The sequence below is a fragment of the Pezoporus wallicus genome, unplaced genomic scaffold (assembly GCF_028554395.1).
Source record: "Pezoporus wallicus isolate ANWC-B61680 ecotype Strahan unplaced genomic scaffold, APGP_CSIRO_Pwel_v1 scaffold_2146, whole genome shotgun sequence".
Lineage (NCBI taxonomy): Eukaryota > Metazoa > Chordata > Aves > Psittaciformes > Psittacidae > Pezoporus > Pezoporus wallicus.
In genome coordinates this window covers 4,650,153-4,676,482 of record NW_026639769.1, presented here as the reverse complement: position 1 = coordinate 4,676,482, position 26,330 = coordinate 4,650,153, and the positions used below count along the sequence as shown (strand labels likewise).

The window sequence follows — 26,330 nt, the reverse complement described above, 5'->3', positions numbered from 1 at the left end:
TGGCGGCGGCGCCGTTAAAGGCCGACGGCGGCGGCGCGGCGCGGGAAACGCGCAGGGGCAGGGTTTGGCGCCGGCGGGGGAGCGAGGCGGCGGCGGCCGTTCCAGCCACTCTCCCACCCATCATGTCAGGCACCCGGGCGTCCAACGACCGCAGCAGCCACTCCGGCGGCGGGCTCAAGCGGGCGCGCAGCGAGCCGGGCGGCAACAAAGTGACGGTGGTGCTGGGGGCGCAATGGGGGGACGAAGGCAAGGGCAAGGTGGTCGACCTGCTGGCCACTGAGTCGGACATTGTGTGTCGGTGCCAGGTGGGTGTCAGGCCGGCTTCGCCTGCCGCTACCCCTCGGTGCTTCTCTGCCCTGCGTTTCACGCTGTTCTCGGCCACCGCTTTACCCGCGCTCTCCTCGGCCCAGCGCCCTCCTCTCCTTCCGGGTCCCCTCTCTCCGGTGCTCCTTTCTCTCTCTCCCCCTATTTCTCCCCTCCAGCTCTGTTTCCTTCCGCCAGCTTCTATCTTGTGTCGCTCCTCGCTCCTGTGGGTATTTAGTCCCTTCCCCGCACCTTACTCCTCTCTGTTCCCTCTGCCCCTCTCCCGCAGCGAACGGCGGGACACAAATGCGACCCGGTGGGCAGCTGTGTGCCCCCGCACTCTCCCAACCCTTTCGAGGCTGCGCCTCGAAATGCCACTCGGAAAGAAAGAGCCCTGCACTATAAATATAAATAGCTGACCCTTAACGATAAGCGACACGGGATCCCGAGGTGCCGGCAGGCGTGGGCACGAGGGGCGGTGCTGCCGGGGGCCGGGGCCTGCCGCGGCCGGGGCCAGATGGCCCGCGCTGCGGGTGCTCGCCGGCGCTGGGTTGCCTCGGGAAGCAAAGCCCCAGGGCATGGGTTGGGGTCAGCGGCTTGCAAGGATGTGACGCTGCTTGTGAGGCTGTTGGGTCGCTTGGTCCTCCGGGAAAACACACTTATGAGCCGGCTTGAGGACCAGCTGCTGATAAACCTCATGAATTTTCCAGAGTTTTACAACAGGGGCTTGTTGGGATGGGCAGGTAGTGTTCCCCGCAAGACGCCTGGAAGTTTATCCTAAGAATATTTCAAAGTGGAGCGTGATTAAAATGGAAAAAGCAACTTATGTAAAAGTACAAGATTTAAACAGTTAGATGAAAACAGGGAACATTTACGATTCTATGATTTTACATGCTTTGCTTATATGTATTTTTTGACTGTAATGCAGAGATTCTTAAAACTTATTTGTCTACTATAAATCAAATTAGACTCACCTTTTTAAAGAACTGTTTTCAAACATTAATTATGAACATATTAGACCAGTACACCTAGTAATCTGCTCAGTTGTCCCTGGGAGTTACGTGATCACATTAATGAGTAGTCAGCTCAGTTGGTATGTATCATGAAATTTATTGTGCTTTAAAGATGTGATAGCTATTAAAAAGATGCAGATATCCTTGAATCTAACTGATAAACCCAAGGACATTGGTGTAATCAAGTATGTTATGTAAATAAATGTTGTCATGCAAGTTAAATATTTAGAAGGTGGAGGAAGTATTTTCAGTTAGGACATTAAACTCCCAAGTTCTTCAGTCACCTTGGGGAGAAGTTTATGAAGTTAATGAATATGTATTATGAGGACTACAGCTACTTTTCCATCTTTATTTCCCACTTCTCCCTCAGTAATGTGTGGCTAGGAATTTAAAGACAGGTCTCATAATTGCTTTGGTGAGACAATGAAAACTAAATGTTTTAGCTGAGGACTATTTCATATAGGCCCCATTGGAATGGTGCTTTCTCATGGGATTACTGCTAGTTCTGCAAGAAGTCATATTGTTCATTTTTAGACCCACTTTTGAGAGATGCCCTAAGGCTGCTTTCAAGCCGGATTTGCTCTGCATCCAGAGAACTAATTTGTAAACATGGCCCCCAGGTGCAGCCTCTTTGAAGGATGCAGGACTCGCATGTGTATGCATGCATGAGCATGCTGGAAGGGTGTCTGTTAACAGCAGGCTAGTGGCTCATGGTTTAATAGGCTGCTGGGCACATCTAGATCATCTTTCTGTAGCCTGATGATGAAAGTGGTATGGATGGAAGGCAGGTGGATCTAGAATTGCTCCCTACTCTCAGAACTGTGTTAACCAATACATGTGCACACACACACTGTATGAGACTACAGCAGGATTACAGATACACTGATTTAATGGAAGTGTCTTCAGGATTAGAGTTTAAGAAAGAATATAAAACATTTGAAAGACAAAATACAAGTAGCAAGTTATTTCTGAGTAGCAACAGTGATACGACTTCAGAAGTGGGGCTTTTTTAATACTTAATGAGGGGTTTGTGCATTTGGCAATTTTGAGGATGCTGTTTTAAAAGATGCCATTTTAATAGTACAGTATTTCATGCTTTCAAAGCCAATCATGCAAGTAGATGATGGTGTATGATTTTTGCTTCTGTGAGAAATCAGATGGGGCCATTAAGGTTTAGAGAAGACACACATCTGTTTAAAGCATGTGAACAGTACTGATGAGTTGTAGGTCATTCACTTGTAAGCTTAATCAGTTTGAGAGGGACTTCAGTAATGCTGTGTATTGCCATGAAAAACCTTAATGTTTGGACCAGAACCTTGCTTGGTTCATGTTCCTCCTAGAAACTAAGAAAAACTTTCAGAGTGCAATAGCACTTGTGTATTAGAAGACATTGCTTAAACTAGAAAAACTGAATATCTTGTTTATCAGGAACTGTAGAGGAAAAAGTCAGAAAAGGTTCTATCAGGAATTTTTTTGTTGTTTAGAATATGGTGATTAACAGGGTTATTTCCTGATGTCCCGTATACTCTGTTTTCCAAGACGTTAATGGAAACACTGCTTGATAGCTTGTTTTAGTCCTCAGCAATACGAAAGCAGGTAAAGCTAGAAAATGAATGTCTGAAAGGGGCATGTTTGTGTCTTCTAAAACAATGCCTTGTCTAGATTAATTCTTCATCGCTGTAAGATACTCCTTGAGCTATCATTTTAAAGAGATTGGTTTTATTTTTGATTTTGGGTTGTTTTTTTTTTTTTGTTTATTTTGTTTTTGTTTTGTATTTCCTCCTGAAGAGAAATTTAAATTCAGGGCCAAATTTGAGTTTGAAGAGCTTTCTCAAAATAGTCGTTCCTGATTCATAGAACCATAGAATAGTTAGGGTTGGAAAGTATCTTAAGGTCATCTAGTTCCAGCCCCCCTGTGATGGGCAGTGTCCTGAGTTCAGCCTTGAACACGGCCAGGGATGGAGCATTTACAACTTCCTTGGGCAACCTGTTGCAGTGCCTCACCACCCTCACAGTAAAGAACTTCTTCTTTATATCTTTCTATGAAAGGAAATATTTTTTATTAAATATTTCTCATGTATTTTTAGTGTGTTAATTTTGTGAGAAAAATCTGTGCCATTTATATTGCTACAGGGAAATGAAATGGTATTTTCTCCCGGTACTGGAAAGGCAAGCAGGCAAATGGGAATAGGAAGTCCTTCACAGACACAAGGGAAGCTTCAAAATCTGTTAAATAAAGAAAATTCTGCATTAAATCCCCAGCCACTTTAATTTTCCTGAGATTGCAGAATTAAATTTCGCATTAATTGAAGAGTCTCAATTGGTTGATTGCGTTGCTTCAGTCTTTCACAGTACTTTGATTATACACAGTCTAAGCCCAAACGAGTTGGGTGCACACTATAATTCACCTATTTTTTAGTAGCAAGTGAAATGTGTGACACAATTTGAATATGAAATTTTACTCACCTGAAGTAGTTTAATTTCATTTACCTGTATACCTGAAGCATTTTTTGTGAAAAATAATGTTTTAATAAAGTTAAAATATTTATGGATATTCTTGTAATGATGCTGAACAAAACTTTTCAGAGGCTGCTTTCGTTAAAATACCAGATATAAGGGCACGCATACCCATATGAACAAGAAGAAAAGGTATTTCTAAATATTAACAACAGGCAGTTTAGGGCTGTTAAGGATCTAGTAGGTTTGTGAAAGTTCAGGTTATTAATGAAGAACATCAGGAACATTTTTCTCTAGATTGCCTTTTCGGCAAGCAAAAGCATTCAGGAGCAAATGACAGAGGGTAATATTTGTTTCTTATTGTGGCCTCCTGGGGCATAGAACTGTCACATTATGCTTTGCAGTACTTTTTAATTCCTGGTATGTTTTTCAGGAAAGAGTATAATCAAAGAGTTGAATTGCAGATGTTTCATTTTATCGTTTCCTTCAAAGACAGGTTTTGTGCATTTGTTTAAAGCTTTTAACAGTTAGAATATTGAAGAAGGAAGTTTGTTTTTTACCAAGCTTCTTAGCATGTTGTCATAAAGCAAAAGTCCTAATGTAAGTTTTAGTAATTTGGTTGCATATACCATACTAATGAAGAGAGGTTTGGCATTGTTCAAAGCATGGTTTCAGATGGTGGTTTCTTCAGTGGCAGCTCTCATTCCAGCTGTATGCTTCTCATGTCACCTTATATGTTGTTGTGTGGTTACCGTCAAAGCTAGAGCTTGTGGCTGGTTTTACCTGCCTGGGTTTTAATTAGATAATTTCTCCGACGTGTCTTGGAGTATGATCAGACAAATGGGCAACTGTCACAACTGCTGAGGTGATGTGCCTCCAGAGGCACCACTTAAACTAATCTGTTCCCAAAATGGTGTATATAGAACTGCTGTAGTAAGCTCACAGTTCACTGAGACCTGCTAGTGCTCATACAGATCTAGCTGTTTCCTTAAGCTGTGACTACGTAAGGTACACTTGTAGTAGCAACTTTTCACTGAACATTTACCTCACAGTTCTGTATCGGTGTGAATGGAAAAGGAAATAGTGTCCATTGTCATATATGGCAGGACAAGTACTATGCATCTTTGCCAGTAATAGTAAATTACTCATGAGGCACTTTCTGTTTTATAACTCAGGCGCGTGCCAAAAATGTCTATGAGTTCCTGTTGTAATGGAGAGTAAGCAGTTCTGTCTTTCTTGATGAAGTTTTCTTGTGCAATAAATTGTTTTTCAACAGAACATCCAAAAGCACTATAAAAAAATGCTTCATAAACAATTTGATAAAACAAATTGAAGGAGAGGAAAGAGAAAAAGATATTCCAAAAGCTCAATGTGAAAGATACAGAAAATACTGCTGGTAAATTAGTAGAGCCCCTGTGATAATAACCATTGCTGCAGTGCGTTTGATCTCAGTTACCAAATAGATTGCTCTAACAGTTGTGGCACAAATGCATGTCTTTCCTGCACTTCATACCCAAACCAGTGGCAACGATTCAGCAGCAGTTACTCGTCCAAGACAGGTTCTCAGATTTTTCAAGCCTTTGTTTGGCACTGCTGTTCCAGTGTTGCCCATGACAATGCTTCATGTGCCAGACCTGTGACACTTCTGCCTTCTGGAAGTCTGGAAACAATCTGTCTGATGTTATGAGCATTCCCTTAAGAACTGGCATTGAAGAAACACCACCAAATTGTAGGAATGTGATTGCGGTAAGAAGAGCTGTTAGATTTCTTAAGTTGCTCATATTAATGTGCTGTCATTTTTCACTAAGTATGCAGTCACTTTTTATTAAAATATTTCCTCTACCTAAGTCAGTATGCTTTCAAGTTAAGAATTGCTTTTGGCTTTAAAAAGGGATTGTCTGATCTTTTGAGACAGATGGACAAAAATTATAGTTGATGTTAATACTGGAAAAAAAGCTGAGGAGGTTGAAAAAGGTACCAGAAAATCTTGCTGTTAAGGTCTTTTGTCATTAAGTGGTTCACAGTCATTTGAACCTGAGAGGTTTAATTAAGTCATACACCAAGGGTGTTGAGTGGCTTGTTTTCTTGATGTAGTGGATGTTAACGAGGTTGAGAGGGGCTAACCAGTAAGAAAAGCATAACGGTGTTTTTCGGCTTGAGATACCATTGCAACATTAGAGACAATCTATCAAAGAGTGAAGGGACGTGCCCAAAGCTTAAGATAAAAATAACTATTGGTATCATTGCTAGTTTCCTTATTTCCTTGCTCTAGTGCAAAGTAAATACCATGTATATTGGAAGTGGAACTTTGAAGAATGCAAAGGAACATACCATGGGCAAGTGATCAAATAATAAACATGAGATGTGGGGGAAATGCCAGATGAGAGGTTTTTCTTAGTGGTTTAGGTACAAGACAGGGTGCTTTGTTCCTCTACTGTATGGCTGACATGGCAGGGCAAAGCAGCCACACATTGTTGTGACTGTCCTTATTGATCATGGGCTGCTGGAACTGTGTGCAGCAGGTGTTAAATTAGGGCAGTGTTCTGTGATGATTATGCGTTAGAGGTGCTTGTTGGATACTGTTTTTCTCTGTATGTATGTATGTAACGTGTTGCTCTCCATTCAGTGAGGTTTAACCCTCATATTTAGTATAATTTCTCCCTACAGAATAAAATAGTATGTAAATACTTTAATCTCCTAGTGATTTAGTGCTTGACAGTCTTCAGTGAAGAGATTGGTGGCCTTGGAGTCATGAGTATGCAGTACTGCAGGACTGTTTGATTTCTCCGATGTTTGGGAAGGTTGATAATCCCACTTACAGAATGTGTACATTCATATGGGCACATTTCTTTAAGTAATTCTTTTGCAAGATTGCTGCAAAAAAGCAAGGAGATTTATTTTCCTATTCCACACAGGGGAGGGTTCATGAAGTGTGAGTAGTTTCCTTACCTACAATACAGAATTCCACCCTTTAAAAAAAAAATGAAACCTTATTGCAGCAATCTGTTGCTTGTAAGGTATTTTGTCCAAATTTTAGTTTTCATTTTGCTTGTACTTACATCCTATGCTGTATCATTTTAGGCTTTAAAGCAACATAGTGACATTGCTATTTTAAACTAGCCTCTCCTTTGGACATCAGCGAGATCATCTCAGGACCACCAGGATTATAAATACTGTATGAGAAGGTCAGGTTTAAAGTTTCCAAATCTCCATAAGAAAGCAAGCTTAATTTTCAATCCCCTTTATAAAGCCTGATGAATTTATTATCCTCTACAAGCATCAGAAGAAAGCAGCTGAAAATTAAGCTGAAATGACATCTGTTCTATTTCGTTCCTGTTGTAACTCACTAGCTGTTGTTAACTTGTTTACAGATATAAGAAAAGTAATGTTCATATCCTTGGATCATATTACTTCCCACAGGGGCATGACTATGCCTCTTCAGAAGAGGGGACTAAAGATGAGCAGACATGTCTAGGTTTTTCATGTTTGTTTTTCTTTATTTTAGGATTATGAGTCAATTTTTTTTCACTATAGAATTTTCTATCAATATAACTTGATTTTCTTACTTTCTTTACATCTTCTGCTGGAGTTAAGTGTGTGTTTTGTTGCTGTGGTCTGTTGTAGTAGATTGCTTTTATGTGGCTTGACAAAACTTTGAATTCTGTTTGAGAGAAAATAACTTGAGTTTCAGTGTCTAGTTTGCCTACACTGACTGCTGTTTGAAACCTGAGTTGAATTAGACCTGGCTTTTTCAGTTGCATTTTCCAGACACTTAGGAAGACCAATATATCCATATAAGTTAGGGCCACTCTTCATTTGTCATGAAGGAAAAATACTACATTATTAGTGAAAATATGATCTAAGCTTCAGTTTTTGATACTTGTGCAAGAAATGTTTTTACATATTTTTTTTAAAAGGTCAAAAGTTTTGCTCAGCTCTTCTCAGGAGTGTTTGTATTTATAATCATACTAATTGTCTCAATAGGCTTTAGAAGGTCTCTTTCCATGGGAATTCAGGAGTTTTTGAAGAGATCACTGTTTTAAATAGGAAGGTGGGATCCTTTGGATTTTGCTTATTCTGTGAGACGTGACAAGGAATACTGAAGGAACATACTTGACCAGATGCAGGAATTGGATATAGCAGTTCTATGCAGAGTGTTTCTTGAAGTTTATTGCAAGCATATTCTTTGGGAAGGTAAAACTAGATTTGACCGATGACAGTTGTTGTCAGGAGTTAAATACTTGCAACTCATTCCACGTCTTTGTCACCACTGTCACTTTAAAAATCACTGCTCCTTCAGGTCTTCTGGTCTGAGTACACTTGTGATTATTCTGTAACCCAGCTCCTTCCAATGGCTAACTTAAAAAAAAAAAAAAAGTTGTGATCCACTTCTTGGGACTGAGTTGATGCCTATCAGATGAGAGTTAACTGGAGAAAATGGCAAGGAAAAGCTTGCAGTAAAGGAAGCTATAACTAGAACCTATGGCAGCAACCTCACAGCTGTAATGTACAGCACTTTCAGTCATCTGAGAACCTTTAATACGCAGGTGGTTTTGTGACATGGTGTCTGAGGGCCTTGGTGGTCAGAGCACTTGGTGCATTGCATTCATCTGTGTGTTGGATTTTATTTATTTTTTTTAAACCAGTGATGTTCTAAGATCATTTGCAATGGTGTAGATCAAGAGAAACACCAAGAAAGACAATGGATTTGTATTATTATAAAGGTCATGTCAAAGCCAGTTATGCTGGTAACACTGAATATCTACTTTTACTCAAGTTAGTTCCAGTCAGTTGCTAATGTAAGTTAGAAAGAAATAGCCACTGTTAATTAAATTGTAAAGAGAAAGAACAAGCAGTTTATGTAACAGTGCTCCTTCTTGTTTATTCAGAATCACATATAAAATGCTGTAAATGGAAGAAAGTTACTCAATCTAGATAAGAAAACTCATTTTATAGTCTCTTTGACAGTATGATTTCCAACCCTAACTATTCTATGATTCTATAAGGCCAGGTTGGACAAAGCCTTGGGTGGCATGGTTTAGTGGGAGGTGTCCCTGCCCATGGCAGGGGGGTTGGAACTAGATCATCTTAAGGTCCTTTCCAACCCTAACTATTCTATGATTCTGTGATGAGAGGTATTTGGTCTGCAGATGTAGCTGAATTTCAGGAAATGTTTTGCTTAATTGATGGGTGGAATTAGTAGAGGTGAAATACTTACAATGAAGAGAAATAGACAGAAATCATAGAATGGTTAGGGTTGGAAAGGATCTTAAATTCATCTAGTTCAAACTCCCGTGGGCAGGGATGCCTCATCTAGACCATGTTGCCCAAAGCTCTGTCCAACCTGGCCTTGAACACTGCCAGGAATAAAGCATTTGTTTGAATCATACTATTGGTTTTCACATGCAGACTTCTCAAACTTCTGGTTTGTATCTGGTATTCCAATTCATAGATTATAAATTCATGGATTATAATGCCAGAGGGGGATCATTTTGTAATCTTGTCCGAGTACCAAGGACACAGTATTCTAGTAGCAGTTGCACCACTGCCAAAAGGAGAGGTAATACAATCTCTCTACTCCTACTTGATATTCCCATTTATACATGCGAGGTTTGCCTTAGGCATATTGGCAAGCACTGCAACTGTGTTCAGACGCCTCTATGTGCTTCCTAGCCTAGATATCTCCAATCCAGATTTCAGCCCATCTTTTTGTTTCTAATTAATTTATTCTAAACCTGGTTGACATGTTTACATTCACTGCATAGGCCAACTGGCTAAGGAGCTCAGACTGCTGTGTACTTCTGGTACAGTGCTCAAATGATTGCTGTGCTGGCTTCGTATCTTCAAGAATGAATTTCTGTTTTCTCTCAATTTCATTGATTAACATTACTAGCTGGAAGAGGGTGTGAATTGACCACTGTGGGACTCATCAGAAACACACCTGCTTTGTGTTCATCCTCTAGTTATAATTTGAAACTGTCATCAGGTTTTAAGGCACGTGCTCTGATGATTTTTTGTATCAGTCTAGTTAATTCAGTTATGTTTGGGCTTTGTGGGGAGCATTAAGCAAATGAAGGATGTGCTAACCAGTGGAAACCAGTGGAGCACCTGGAAACAATCCTCTTGACACATGCAGACTGTAGTCTCCTGCACGCTACCTGGCTGGCAGGAGCAAGCAGAAACACATCTGAGCATCCGGGCACATTTCATTCATATTCAAACAGGTATCTTGAGGCCAGCTGGGGAAGAGAGTGCTTGCTGCAGGTGCTGAACAGCCTCACTGCTGCTCTGAATACAAATTCTATTTCTACCTTGGGTTGTTTCTACTGCAGAGAATGATTTTTTTTAAAAAGTAATACAGAACGAAAGACCAGCCTTTAAATGGCAGAGCTCTTTGGAAAGTATGTTTGTTTCTCTTTCTGCTTTGTAAGTTCTACTAAAGAGATGAAGACTATGTGTTGTCCTCTGCCAACCTGTTCATAATCGTTGTTAATCCTCTGAAAGATAGTGTTTATATCAGCAGACAGTTGTTAACACCGGTAAGATGCAATAGCTTCTCAGTTCAGTGTCTTGACATAGTTCTTGTTTCACATACTATGGAATAGTAACCAAAGTACATTACTTCAGTAGAAGAATCAATGTCATGAGTAGATCAGCATGTAAAAAGCTTGGAAATGCATTTTCTTTTAAAATTAATGTACTGAACAAAAAAAACCATCAGGGTGTTAAGTTCCTCTAGCTCCTTCTGGTACTGGGACAATATATAACTTTACACTATTATTATTATAAGTCTGAAAATGTAGATTAAAATATTCCAGAAAAATCCAGTTTTTATCTGAGTCCAACTTAAATATTCTTTAAAAATAATTAAAGACAAAAACCTGAACCTCACCATATTGGATACTGTGCTCTGAAAATAATGTCTACTATGTTTCCTGTTGTTTAACTCTTTGAAAACAACATATTGCAGTTATTTCTATTAACTTGAAGTCTGTTTTGAACCTGAAATGACAGGCATTTTAGGTTGTTGAATTTAAACCACATTGCTGGTGGTCTGCTGGGTTTTAATAAAAAGAAGGCATAGCTTTCAGCACCACAAGGTAGTAAAGTGTTCCTGAGGCAAAATATATTGGAGTTATACATATTAATGCTGTTAATAGGGCTTCAACTTCTAGCACTTTCGAAGTTAATAAAAAATGGACTTATTAAGCAATGTAGGTACTTTCAGAAGGCTGAATACTAATTTTCCACTGCAGGCTATTGTGGTGGGTTAACCCTGGTCACCAAGTGCCCACTAAAGCTACTCTGTCACTCCTCTACTCAGTTGGACAGGGAGAGAATATAATGAAAGGCTTGTGAGTAAAAATCAAGACAGGGAGACTTCACTTGACAATTACTGTCATGGGCAAAACAGACTTGACTTGGGGAAATCAGTTTAATTTATTACCAATCAAAACGGAGTAGGATAATGAGAAATAAGCCTAGAGTTTTAAAAACATCTATCTCTCCCTTCCTCCCTTCTTCCTGCACTCAACTTTACTCTCAAATTCTCTACCTTCTCACCCTGTAGCAGTGCAGGGGGACCTCTGAGTATAATTTAGGAGTGCTGTTATTTCAAATTGAGTCCTCAAGCCTGATTTCATTTGTTTCTACTCATGTTGATTTAGAAAAGCATAATTTAACTGTAGTGTAAGTGACAACATACCAGCTTGTCTCAGAAGACATCACAAGCCTCTTTCTCAAACTTGATACCTCTATAATAAAATAAATTAGTGTTTCAACCAGTGCAGTCTGTCCAGTTCCAGACCTCTTAAATATCACGTGAAGTACTTTCCTGCTGATTTATTAGCCTGCTAGCTAGTTCAGTATCTTCAACTAGATCTAGGTTTCTGCAACTGGCTTCTTGTGTCTGGGAGGCAAGCTAAGTACATAGGATGGTTCTGCTTGCTTCTGGATTCTCCAGACAACTTATAACCCTGCATTAGCAGAACATACAAGAGTCCTTCCCAACCCAAGGATGAGATACCCATCAGTTTGCTAAATCAAGTGAGATTTGTGCATGCACCAGTTTTTCTGTTACAACTTGTACTCAGCTTGTTCTTAGCAGGTTGTCTGTTTAAATGTCATTGTTGAGCTCACGTCTTCCAGCGCATGGGAATTACTTTGGTCATATTTAAAGGCATGTTTCTAGTGTTTTGCTCCATCCCCCTCCTTAAAAAATGCTTGATTTTTATTTTTATAACCCATAGTTATTATTTTCTTAATGTTGTGTTTCAGCATATATCTACATTTTGAAAGGAATGTTGGTTGCCATTTTCCTGTATATCACATGCAAAGAAATGAGCAAATGAGTAAATGAACCTCTGGAAGAACATGTATTATATTATTAATTTTTATCAATTACTGACCTTTCCTAGTGTTTTCATATAATTGCCTGTATTCAGCCAACATTCTTCATTATTTGCAAATTACCAGTGACAGTCTCAATTCTCCTTTCAGTAGATACCCTCATTCCAGACACTTCTACATCATTCAGACCTCATATCAAATCCACAAAGATTTGTAATTGTTTGGAAAATGAAGGTCTGTAGCACCAGAGCAGACAAGTAGTCAGGTTTCCCAACCCTATCAGGAGAAAAAGTTACATGGTAACAGAAAGCAGCAGAAGTTAAGCATGCTGAGAAAACTGGACCTTGAATTTTTAAACTTTTAAACTTTACTGTTTCTGTTCAAATCACCTCATGACCTTGATTTACTCACCTCTTCCCAAGTTTGTGTGTTGTCTCATTATGCTCTTTTAAAGCCATTCACAAAAAATCAGTTTCTTGAGGAAAATACCAGCTCGTATTTTCAGGTCTCGTAGGTACTTGTGTAACATGTGAATTGTAGGAGACTCCAAAAAGTAGATCATCCCTTGATGGGGAGATTCCACAAATCTGCAAAGACTACACATGCTCCCAACTTTATATAGAACTTCCATCTGGAATACGTAGAAAAGCAGTAGCTGTTTGTGGGTAGGCAAGCAGGAAGAGCTTCCACTCAGAAGGAACTACTTGGTGTTGAAGGCTTAAACTCAGAGAAATGACCATGTACAGAAGATGCCTGAAAAGGCATGGGCTTGCATTGGCACATCGAAGACAGGACTCCATGGGTAGTAGTTCAGTGCAGTTATGTTCCCAGAAGCTTTAGTTCTCTTCTAGGTTCTTCTGCCACTCCTGCATTTATTCTTGCTCTGCCCCAGTTCTTCCTTGACTCCATGGTATTGTCCTGCTTCATGATACTACACAGTCCTGCTGAAATCTTTCAGCCCTCTAATTGTCCTTTCTGAGCCCTTTTTACGATACTACAGCATCTCAGGAAACTGTAAGATGGAGAAAGCAGTGACCTAAGATATGAATGTATAAATAAAAGAAGATGATTTTGTCAAATCATCTGCTGAGATTTCAGAGTGGTGGTATAAGACCATTAATCTTAAGGTATTTGTTTCTGTTGCAGGGTGGGAATAACGCAGGCCATACTGTGGTTGTTGATGGGAAAGAATATGATTTTCACCTATTTCCTAGTGGCATCATTAATCCAAAGGCAATTTCTTTTATTGGTAAGTCAATATTGGAACTTACTAAATAAAATAACATTACACGGTGGGTAGATGCAACCATATTTTATAGCAGCAAAGAAAAACATATACTTGGCTGACAGATTTGGTTTAGCTTCAGCTGTTTGACTTTTCTTTTGCATCTGCTTTAACATGAAGAGTTACGCTACTTTCAGTGTCAGTTTAGTTTCTGCTACTAGAAAATTGGAACTAAGAACCCCCTCTTTCTACCATGTTACTCTTTCTCACCCTTTATGGTACAGGTTTGGATCCCACCCTCTACTTGTACAATCCTTTTATACTTTCAGAAGTACATATGCTGTTTTTTGAGGATGCAAACCCCAGCACTTAGGCTAAATGAATAACATAATTTATCTCTGGTATTTCTTTACCAGTTTTCTGGAAATAGGCCACAAGATACAGGGGTGTGCTTGGAAGGTTATAATACAGTCTCCTGTTTGTTCACATGACCAACTGTTTATGGTGATGTTGTATTTTGCTGTAAAGATATTGGACGCAGATGGCATCATAAAAAAGTTCACATTGCTTACTGGACTTTAAACTCATAGTTAAGTCGTAGGCAAATTTAAGCCTCTTATTGCCCAAAATTATGTTTGTTTCTGAGAGAAAAAAACATATGCAGAATGTGCAAGAAACGACTTAGAGTGTCAGTGAGTCATGGACTTTCAGTTTTGTTCTGTTTGTTAATTTCCGAATGGATGATAGAAATGTATTAAACTTTTTTCTCTCTGCTGAGCATGGTCTTACTTTCCCTTGTCAGGTAGTAAAAACTATAACTTAAGCCATCCTAAACTTAGGCTGAGATAGGCTCTTGAATATATTTTTGATGCTCCCAACAGCAGCAGTTTTCAGCCCACTACAGCACTAATCCTCCATGTCTCGTCAGTAATGCTCCATATTGCTTCTGAATTCTGTATTGTAGCTCAAAAGCTACAAAAGGAGAAGATTGCACTAGTTTGAGCTGAGTTTAAAACAAATACGCAAATACTGTAGAAAGTTTAAATATTGTCACATAGGGTTGTCAGTGGTGTAAGGCCATGGACTTCTTTGAGCTTTTACCAGTGAACAATTGAGGCTGAAGTTGTGGTGCAAAGTCCACCACAAACAAAGGCAAGAATCCGCTTACCTCAGCTGGCTTTGGAGCACGCCCGGCATTCACATCTGAAACAAGCAAGCTCTGTTTTTTCTGATTTTTTAGGTTTGTAGGTGCCTCACCAAAATGAGGATTTATCCTTTGTGAAAAATGTGAGAAACTTAGCCTCACCTTTTAAATGCAATTTCGGACAGCAGGTGTTTACATGCCTTACATCCTACGAATGAATATTTTATTTCTTGCTTTAAAATAAACCATTTGTGTTCCCAAAGGTAATGGAGTGGTTATACATTTACCAGGCCTGTTTGAAGAAGCTGAAAAGAATGAAAAGAAAGGTTTGTAATTCTTAATCTTTCTTTAAATTGGCAGCCAGGTTGAGGGTTTTCTTAAACCTTTGTGTCTGACCATAAATATGAAGTGCAATAACATTCTGGATTTTAAATACTGAGGAAAACTTTATTTAAAACATGGAATCGTGTTGTAGTATTCACACAGATTTTCAAAAGCTATCTTCTCATGGGGTTTTAGGGAGTTCTGTGGCATTTGATACCATATTAGATACAATGTAAGTCCTAAAGAGTGTGGCAAAGCTTCCTTTGACCTCAAAATGAGATGATTTAACCCAGAGTTTCTGTGTCTCCATTTCTGTGCCAGAGTATGAACTCAGTTGCTTCTGCTTTGAGCAAACCTTTGGACCAGATGACCTTCAGAGTTTCCTCACATCTTATATTGTTTTATGATTTTATATATATAAATTCTCTATTTTCGGAGGCACAAATGGAGTTTAACTGATTTATTGTATAGCAAGTTAGACAAGAATCTTTCCAGAAAAGAAATCATGTGTAAGCCACAGTGTTCTGGCATTAAGAAGTAGTGAGTATCTTTGTCCATACCAAAAATGAGAAAGCTGAAAAAGTATAAAATAATGTTAATGAAAACTTTGCTGATATTTGATATTCACTTATGGTTTATCCATTTTGTCAGCAGTCTTCTTAATAGGAAGCTATATAAAGTAGAAGAAAAATTGAAAAACAAATTTTGATCAATCAGTGCATCTGAAATCCTACTTTTTATCTTCTGACAGGTTTGAAAGATTGGGAGAAAAGACTGATTATATCAGATAGAGCACATATAGGTAAGTCACGATTGAAGGGGGAAAATCTCATAAATGTTTGCTTAGCTCATGGTGCTAAATTACATTATTACTCCACAAAATAGTCATGTATTTGATCTAATATGTCTTCTTTATGTGTCATCTATCTGAAGCATAATAATGGAATTTGTATCCACTAAAGAGTGATGTTTTACATGTTTTCACAATGTTTAAGTAATACTCATTCTGTTTCCACACAAGGAGGCCTGTGGACTGTCAATGATAACAAAGGCACTTTGTCTTGAAATTATGAATGTCTGTGATTTAAAGAACAGTTTTCTCCTTTGATCTTCCACTCTGTCCATTATATTTCCATTGCAGTGTTTGACTTCCACCAGGCTGTAGACGGGCTCCAGGAAGTGCAACGTCAAGCACAAGAAGGAAAAAAGTAAGTATTTTCAGCACTTTCATTTCATTAATAATTAAGCAAATGTGAAAAATCAGTGTAATTTTGGAAAGCAGGAAGGCAATGTATCGCAAAAGAGCCTTTCTAATGTTACTATTTCTGTGACTTTTTCTGCTCCTGCTTACGTTAGTGAACAAACTCTGAGGTATTACTGAAAAGGTGGAGTATGAATTTCTCCATATTTCCATATTTTAGTTCTCTGCAACATATAGAGACATTTTGAAATTCCTGCCAAATTCTCAAAACTCATTTCCATTAAAATGATGTTTTCAATCCAGTTTGATATCAGACTAGTGATGCTCTTTTGAATCAGCTCTGAAGTGGCATGATTAGGTTCCGTGCTTGTAATCTTTTATCATATATTCACTTGTGCTTCATGGAGATACTGGTTCCTATTTTAATTTTAATCTTACACTTTAGCGCAGTGTGTAACCTCGTATTTCATTATTCTGGTTTCTGAAAGAGTGAAGGTTTACCTGAACGTACTGTGTTTTTTCTCTCTGTTAACCTATTAGTTTTTGATCCATTGAACAATTTCAGTCAAACTTAGCATACAAATAAAGATCTCAATATTACTGTATTTCTAAAATGCATTTCTCAGATAGGCACGGGACAGGGAAACAGTTTAATTGTTGCAACTGATTTGTTGTTTCAACTGGTTGTTGTTTACAACTATAGGCAGTGCTGCAACTGTGGAAATACGAAAATGACCGCTGTTTCCTATTGTTTGTGTTAAGGGATGTACAATACCACAGGATAGTGTAATAACCATTATGACCTTATAATATGTGGATATACAAACAGCTTCAATTAAGCTTGTGTTAGCCAGACCCAAGGCTTAAAGCTTTACTCTATACAATGAACATTAGCAATATTTATGCAAATCTACTGAAGCATGAAAATGGCTGTATCTTTTACTATTTAGAACTTTAGTTGTTTTTTTTCTCTCTTAGACCTCTTTCCCAGTGTATGGTATATTGAAGAGCTTTAATAGTATTACCTAACATAAAGCGTATTTTTGCATATATTTATTACATGTTTGGGGTTTATCTTTAATTAGTATTGGCACAACAAAGAAGGGAATTGGACCAACTTATTCTTCCAAAGCTGCACGCACAGGCCTTCGAATTTGTGACCTTCTTTCTGACTTTGATGAATTTTCTTCAAGGTACAACTGTTTTACTTTCTAAATATTATGTCAAAGAGTGATACATTTTGGCTGACAAACTTGCTTTTAACAAGATTTTTTTAAATATGTGTCTGAATTTTGTATAAAAATTGTCTAAAAGGAGCAAAAAAAAAATGGAAAGAATGTGTATGTTTATTTCCTGTACTTCACAATATTTCTTACAGTTTAAAATGTAATTCTGTACTTTAGGTAATGCTGTGGTTGAGGTATCAAAGTTCTGGGTGTTTTCTCTGTATAGCTCCGAGTATATCCTTATATAACATAAACTGAGTTCTTGCCAAAGGTGCTATGAACAGTAACTATATTCTTCATAGATATGATTTCAATATTTTACAGATTTAAAAATCTGGCACAACAGTACAAGTCAATGTTTCCCACACTGGAAATAGATATAGAAGGACAATTGAAAAAGCTAAAGGTAAGGATTTAACGCTTGTAATATTTGTTCAGTTTCAGGGAAAATATAGAAGAAAACAGTAATACTTAATTTTAAAAGTAAAAATTATGAAAACCAGAACTCCTATTTATTAAACTAATTAATCAATTTAAATGAAAAATGTGTATCTTCACTATAACAAAGCCTTTTAATAAGCAGTACCTGTGCATTGTAATAGAATGTTCTCTTAATGTGTGCATTTAAATGATTTTTTTTTTTATTATTTAATTCCCCTGTAATACTTTGCTTTTTTGACATGAAACAACTGTTGTATTAAAGTAGCCAAGAGAGCACAGGGTGGCACTCTTGGTTAACAGTCTCCAGCCATGACTGATGTAGTCTGTCTGAGAGACTTCCATGCTTACTGAAGAATTGTTTGTGGAAGCTGTGTTTCAAAAATGTGTTTTTATAAATGAATTCTGAAGAGCCACTCGTAAAACATCTTTCATGAATATGTAGTAAAGGAGGATGCTAAAAAAAGTCTTACCTTTCCCAAGTTTTGCTGGTGCTTGTTGTAGGGTACTACATTTAAAGATACTTTTTAGTATTTGTGAGTAGCGGTTTTGACTTTTTTTTTCTTCTGGATCTTGAACTATTTCTAAGTCCACTCTCATTGTGTCTAGACTGTAAACACATGGAGTCTTATTAACAAAAAGAGGTAGGTTTACAACATCTCTGTGAATAGAAATTGTACAGAAATTACAGGATTCTAATGCCATTACAAGTCATGTTTTCTTATGTGAGTTGTTCAATACATTTATTGGTTTTTAAGTGAAATACAAGCTAATGGTTGTATTTTTCAGGTAAAACATAGTTAATTGAGGCTGGTGTGTTAGGGTTATTTGTATGTTTTGCATTTCAAAAGTGAGCAGTGTTCTCTGCATCCAGCCGTTGTCTGGGGAAACTAACATTTCTACTTAAATTTGCAGGGATATGCTGAAAAAATAAGACCCATGGTTCGAGATGGCATTTATTTTATGTACGAAGCTCTTCATGGCTCCCCAAAAAAGATTCTTGTTGAAGGAGCCAATGCAGCATTACTTGATATTGACTTTGGTATGTTAAATTCTAAACTTAATTTAACTTGTAGGAGATTGGTTTTGATTTGTGTTTATATCAGCTTTGCAAAGAGCAGGAAAATACAGCAACAAAATAGTCTTTAATAGGAACAGATCTACCCAGAAGTAAAGCACAGTAAGCCACAGATTGTATCATTAACAGGATTAAGTGCTTAGATATTGTTTTTTACTGAAGTTTATTCTGGTGGAGTTGAAATTGCATTCCAGATGTTCTTTGTTACTTCTAAATGTGTGTTCACATTGCCATACATTCCAGTCACCCATTGCAGTGCTGCTGAGATAATTACTCTGCAGTGGAGGGAGGATTAAACTGGTGCAGATAACCTGTAAGCCTAGCTTCTTCAGCTGATCTCTGCTTTCTTACCCAGAGTCTAATTAAACCACTTAGGTCTCCATGAAAATGAAATTAAGACCTGGAGAGGTTCTCCAACCCAGAGTCACAGTGTAGAGAATGTGAATAGCCTTTTAAGACTTAGAAAATTTGCTGTAGATATTCAGAGCTGCTTGTGTAGGGCGCTGGGAATGTCAGCCTGTGACCAGGCTCTCTGTGGATGTAGCAGAAATACTTTCTGTGATACACAGGACAGTGAAAAAAGCTTTACACAGCAGCAGTGTTCTATAATAGATCCAGTGCCTAAGTAGTATTCAGATGCTTTTAAATTTCTCCCTTCTGGGCAGTCCTCAGTGAGAGTAGCAAAGGATGAAAGCAGAAAAGCTTTCGCATTGGAATAGATAGCGCATACTTGAAAACTCATTGTAAGAAACTGTAGGAAAGTAGTGTGTTTTATTTGTCTGTGTGAATTTCTTGCTCACTAATAATATGCTTATACATATTGCCAGGATGACTCAGCTATTTGAATGGAAAAACTCCTTCATTTTGAAGGGTTTCTGTGGAGCTTTAGAAAACTAAGTATGTATTATTCACAACAAGAGGAAGCAATTTGGGGAAGAACAGCTTTATATGTTCTCTTAAAAGCAAAATGGGTACATGTATTAAGGAGATCTCGTTTTACTCTCTGGCTGCTGTTTCAGTTTAGCTTTAAAGCCAAACATGCAGGTGAAAATCTCCTTTCAATTCACAAAGGAAAAAGCAATCTTTATTTCTTGTCATTGCTGAAACAGGGTTGTGCTCTTGTGTTTTTCTGACAGGCACATATCCTTTTGTGACTTCATCGAACTGCACTGTAGGTGGTGTATGCACTGGACTTGGTGTTCCTCCCCAGCATGTTGGTGATGTTTACGGTGTGGTGAAGGCATATACTACTCGGGTGGGAATTGGAGCATTTCCCACTGAGCAGATTAATGTAGGTTTAATGTTATAAAATGTGATATATACAGTAGCCAAAAAATAAGGACAGTGGAATAGGGTAAAGGTAAACCAGTGATAAACAAGTACCATAATAATAATGCCGAGTAGTCACTCAAGAAGAGAATTACATTAAGGTATTTTTCTTCAGAGGAGAGAAACGTGAGTGTGATGATGTTATATTACAGTGACCACACTTCTGTTGTAATGAATGATGTGAAACCAGATTTCATCATTTTATGTAATATTGTTAGGTGTGTTTCAGTGGTAAGAGTTTGTTGTAGAGTGGAACTGTCAGTGCATCACAGGAAATCTTAAATTACAATATACAACTTCTGTGCTTGATAGCCTGTGTTCTGTGTGATTTGTAGAATAAGCGTGATGTGTGCTTCAGCCAGTCAATCACAAATTGGTCAATACAAAGAAGGGAAGAGATTTTGGTTCTTTTAGATTGTCCAATATTTTCAAGAAACTAGAAAGCTCAGGGTATTGATTATGAGCTATGCACACAACAGTCGCTAGGTCAGTGATCTGAATCTAATTTAAGGATTTAGTTATGAAAATCCTTTCTCTAGTGGCTCAAGTGAATTGGTGATACCTTTTAGTTTTATGAATCATGAATGTAAAGTTTCTTCTTCATTTTTAACACATTATAAACACTGACAATCCGAAGGGAGCAGTTGGCAGTTGCATGCTGTGGTAGAACCTGAGAGCCATAGGTGTGGTCAAGGAGTCTGTTGACCTGGACATTGTACAAGCATTGGTCTTGTCCCAAGCATTTACAGTCTTGCTCACAAAAAAACAGTAGTTGCCAAACAGATGAAGAAGGGACATGGAAACAAAATTAAAACCAGGGCTGTACCATCAAGGAAATCTTCCAATCAGAGGAAGAAGGAAGAAACATGTCTCCTTGGAACATGAAATAGTCATATTAAATAAGTATTTTGGAAATGCTAGTGACTGAAATACATAAATCCTGTGGATGAAGGGCTTTATTCTTCACCTTAGTCCCCTCTTAATAAAACTTCATTTTTTTTCTATTTTTCCTACAAAAAGGCCTTGGAATTAAACAATTATATTTTTCTTGCTATTCATCCGTAATTGTTTATATTCATTTTCTGCTATTTTTCAATGAAATGCCATCAGTATTCTTTTTGTCTTATTTTAGGAAATTGGAGATCTTTTACAGTCCCGTGGCCATGAATGGGGAGTAACTACAGGCAGAAAGAGACGCTGTGGCTGGTTAGATCTTGTCAGTTTGAAATATGTTCATATGATCAACGGATTCACTGCGTAAGCATCACTGATTTTGCGCTACATTTGGAAGCGATAATTTTGTGCTTCACAGAATAAATATGTAGGTAACATTAATATAAGTCCAGTAAAGTGTTGCATTTTAAGCAATAAAATAATTCACAGTGGGCAACTGCAAATTATTTTAATGCTAATAGTGATTTAATTCCTTTGACTTTTTTCAAATGAAGTGATTTTACAACATCATAGCAGCAGTTCTTTTTCAATGTGTTTTCACTTTGCTTATATCAGATGGCTGATGTAGATTGGGTCAATGTATCAGTTTTCTGTCAGTGTTCTTGATACAGTGCATTCATACTGACCTATGTCGTGATTTAAAACCTACTGGTTTTGAGCTTTGGTTGCCTGAAATGTAGCATACTTGTTAGAACAATTCTGCATCCTTTGGAACCACTACCTCTTTAAGTTACGTGAGCAGGATGACACAAAGTGTACAGCAGGTGGCACAGCTTTCGTTCTGGTCCTGACAGGTTTATTTATTTGCAAAGTTATAATATAATATATTATAAATTATGCATTTAATGGGCTGAGATTTATATTCTTTGGGACTGAGTGACTTACTTGGTTGATAAATTATTGTAATTAAAATTATATATTAAATTGACATTTTAAAGGAAAAGTGGTTCTTTAAAAGGAACTGTTCAAGACCGTAATGCTAGCAAGCTAGCTTTTGTCTAATGCTAATAATTGACACAAGCTATTTATTTATAACTAATTACCAATCTATATTTTCAGAGAAAGTTGCAAACCTTTAATTGCAGTTTTGTTCACATGAAGTGTAGACTTACTCATGCATTCAGGCAAACTTGTTTATTTATGCAAACACATGAGCCTAGGCATTTAAATATCTTATAAACTGAGACTTAATAGTTGTTTATGCTACTCATGTTGCAAAATAATAGAGGTCTTTGTTCATTAGTTTGTCAGAAGAAAGGAAATATTTTTTTTTACTTGGGTTTATATTTACTTTTAACTTTCACAGCTCTAGTTTATGTGGAAATAGTGTTAGGAAGGCATTATGTTTCCTCCCATTTCAGTTCTATTACTGCACTTCTGTCAACAAAACTATGTCATCTCTGGTAACTGTGACAGTTAAAAACCATGGAGAGACTGCTTCTTTCCCAAAAGGTCTTTTCATTTAATCACTGCATTCATCATATACTTATTGAGCACATATGGCATGGGCTGTTATGCACTTACCTGTCAAAATCCTTAGCTACTCATATTTTTATCAGGCACTAGTCTTGACCAGTTTTAAAATGCAGCTTTATTCTGATCAGTGAATACTGCACTGTCTTCTTGAGGTTCCATTGTTGTGTTCCATTGTGTTCATTCACAAGATGAGAAAAGGTTCATTAAACTGACAACCTTGGTAGCACAGCCCAGGCACTGAAAGTCAGGCTGGGGTCCTTCCTATTGAACTATGTATGTGATTTAGTAGCCAGCTTATGCTTGTGAAGTCTGTTTTGAAAGTGCAGTTTAGTAAATAAGTCTGTCTTAAAGTTGTCCTGAATCAGTAGGAGTAACAGAAATAATCACTAGTAGTGATGTAAAGTGACATGCTGTCATACACACCCAGACCAAGTGCAGTTAAGTGCCACTTTACATAATAGGCTTGCATTTTCATGCACTGAATTGAACACCGCACCTGTATGACCAGCGAAGCATTTGGAATTCTTAGTAACTCAGATATGTATTCGTTCCAGAGGTGTTAATTCAATTAGCAGCATTCATAATTTAATTTAGTTGTGTGTTTCTGCTTGCTGGGTTGCCTTGGTTGGACTTGTGAGTACAAAACTAGAAGGGGGGGGGGGGGGTATGTATATGAAAAAGACAGGTGTAAAGGATTAAAGAGGCGTTCCATCATGGGTGTAACTAACTTATGTTTTCTGTACAGTTTGGCATTAACAAAACTGGATATTCTTGATGTCCTTGATGAAATTAAAATCGGTGTTGCTTACAAACTGGGTGGAAAAAGAATTCCTTATTTTCCAGGTATGTTGTTAGGTATCTATGATCATTTTTCTCTCTCCTGCCTGTTAAGTCACACCTGATGGGTAAGACCTGTTTGCTTTTTAAAATCAGTCTTGATTTCTTTTATGTTAGACCTCCTGTAGAAATCTGTGGAACTGTAGTATGAGTATAAAGGGTGCTGTATCAGTACATTAGTATTTTCCATTCACCTTCCATCTGTACATATGCTGACAAGAAGTTCAGAGCAAATGAAATCTTTTGTTAGGGGCTCTGTGCCTTGTCCTATTAGATTTTTTTATTTGCAACACCAGGGATCTGAAAGTCAGCAAGACTGAATCAGTGACTGTGTATTATTGGCAATAAGCTTTGAATGAAGCAAAGCAAAATCAAAAGCAGTGACTAAGCTGTGCAAAAATGAGACAGATACAAGCAGAATAAAGCTGTTTATGGTATACCATCATATAACTGTAATTAACAGCAACAACAGTGTAGTAAATGAAAATATATATTGCCTATCAACATGATTACCACAACTTTTAAGATGTGGCAATATGTAATTTTCTTACATTAATGATGTTTTCAAGATACCTGTAACAGACTGTGCCAAGATAAAGGGTGTGTTCTGCTAGGATGTGGACTCTAGGGGCATGGGGAGGGCTGGCAGCAGCTGGCTTTCCCACCACTCATGGTGGTTCCTGGCTGTGGGCAATTCCTGTATGGAAAAGCTTGCAGATACTTAAATTTTTAGCAACCTTGATTTACTACTGTTCCAAAAAGATAAAAGCATTTGAGACAGTAGTGCCTTGTCTACAGGAGGACTTATATTTTATTATGTGCAAACCTGAACCAAAAAGTGGAACTCCTGTAAACTTCAAATAATTTGTTTCTTCAAAAATGAGACTCTAATCTTCTGACAACATAGAGTGCATCCTACAGTTTTTAGAAAAGAAAACTGTATTCCTGGATCCTCCTGAGTCACAGTTACCTTCCTAAGTAACAAAAATTAATCTTAAATTATGAATGAATGAACTGACCAGTAGAAATAGTGTTTATTCATATATGAGATTTTAAATGTTGTCAAAAGACTTTGTTGGTCAAGTACCTTAGGTATGTTCTTTTAAGGTGAAGTAGCTAAAATCAGCTGTGACAAAAATGTTCTCCCACAGCTAATCAGGAAATACTACAGAAGGTGGAAGTAGAGTATGAAACAATGCCTGGTTGGAAGACGGATACGACTGGTGCACGAAAGTGGGAGGACCTCCCACCCAAGGCCCAGAATTACATCCGCTGTGTGGAAAATCATGTTGGAGTGCCAGGTAGATCTTTCTGTAGATGTATATATGAGGATGCCACAGCAGTTGGGAACAGCTGTATAAAAGTGCTCAAGTCCTTAGTTGGGGAGTGGCTTGGTTTGGGAGGGGGGCAATGTAGCTGCCTATGGATGGGCTGATGATGGTAAACGACAGCTTGCCAAAAAGTAGCAAAGCTGGGTGTTTTGCAGGCAGGTCTGCAGTGTTGCAGAGAGCTCCAAGATGGTCTGACAAGGATTTAACCAGAGGAAAGATAAACATGTATTGTTCTTGGCAAACTGCTGCCTTGTGTGAGTGAAAACTTAGGGATCTGCCTACCATGCTTCAGTGCAGTTAGTTCAATGTCTTAATCTCTTAATTTCACTTCCTGCACTTGCATCCCTGTTGAACATAGAATCAGACTTCCCTTTTTCTTTTTTTTTTCCCAACTCTTTTCCATACTTACCCATATAAGGAGATTATTGCTTAATGGGTGTAAGATTGTTTAGCCCACTTCTGCCACTTTGGAAAAGTGAGAATCTTAACATAATCAAACTCCAAAGGTTAAGCCACCCAGTTTTCTTCAAACCTAATTGCTGGAGTTCTAGAGGTGCGAGGAGGTATGGCATGAATAGTAGGAATTTCCACAGCAGCAAATTTAGAAAGATGGCATGTGTGCTTTTGCTTTCCATAAAGCACTCAAAGGTAGCATTTAGGGAGTACAGGATACTGACAACTCTGGCAATTCCAGTCTTGTTCATGGGTTAGGAAGCCTGAAACTTGGTGAATAGTCCGTGTGTGATCATAGACACAGATGTGGGCAATGGGATATGAAAATAAAGCTCCCCTTATTTTATTTCTCTGGTTTTCTGTGTGAAGGCAGGGTACCTTGGTGGGTTTGATGGCTAAAAGAGACCTGCCTACAGTCAATTCTATAGTATCAATGGGCAATTGATTAGAGAAACTATAGTATTCTATAATGTAATTTCTATATTATAGAAACTAAAGTATGTTCCACTTACACGAACTGTAGTGAAACAGTTATAGTATGATATTTGAGGTGGCTGCTCAGGCTGGATAATGTTTTTAATTGCAGCCTTACATTTAACAATGTTATACTACATGTGCATCACTATCTCCTTCTCCATATCAAGAAAACTTCACATCCTGGCAGAGCTCTCGATTTCTTCTCTTCAGGGATTTAGATAGACATCCTATCACTCAAAGCAGTGACAGTGAAACCTGCAAAATACATGCTTGACCTTCTGTTAGGTCTTCCATCTGCAATGCTTTGTGTTTATGATACAATTGTTTCATGCTTTCAAACTTCAGTATTGCACTTCTAGTCAGGTACTGCAGCAGGAGTAAAGTGTTTTTTGACAGTAAAACTTCCTAGTGTTTTGTTTCAGCACAAAACTGGACAGTTTGTAGTGAAGCGTGATGAAAGGTGAAAATTGTTTCAATTCATTGATTATAATATTTTCTCTCAGTAATTGTTCTAATAAATGTGTTTTGCTCCCTAGTTAAATGGGTCGGAGTTGGAAAATCAAGAGAGTCAATGATCCAGCTATTTTAAACAAAGAAGGAACTTCTGCGATGAGAAGAACAATTTGGAGTTCATCTGTTCCTTACTGGTTCCTCTTTAAATGGAGATGCTATTTAAAACCAACATGTTCTTCTAGGAATTAAATAGAAACAAAAC

General features: G+C 37.9%; 1 protein-coding gene across 1 annotated transcript; it reads left to right on the top strand.

Moving 5' to 3' along the window:
• On the top strand, positions 1-26,330 carry ADSS1 (adenylosuccinate synthase 1). The gene is made up of 13 exons (XM_057416161.1): positions 1-305; positions 13,269-13,371; positions 14,755-14,817; positions 15,567-15,617; positions 15,957-16,023; positions 17,102-17,209; positions 17,567-17,648; positions 18,596-18,722; positions 19,895-20,049; positions 21,220-21,344; positions 23,263-23,360; positions 24,506-24,655; positions 26,152-26,330. Exons 1-13 carry the CDS (start codon positions 123-125, stop codon positions 26,202-26,204), a joined length of 1,365 nt encoding a protein of 454 aa, XP_057272144.1. The 5' UTR covers positions 1-122; the 3' UTR covers positions 26,205-26,330.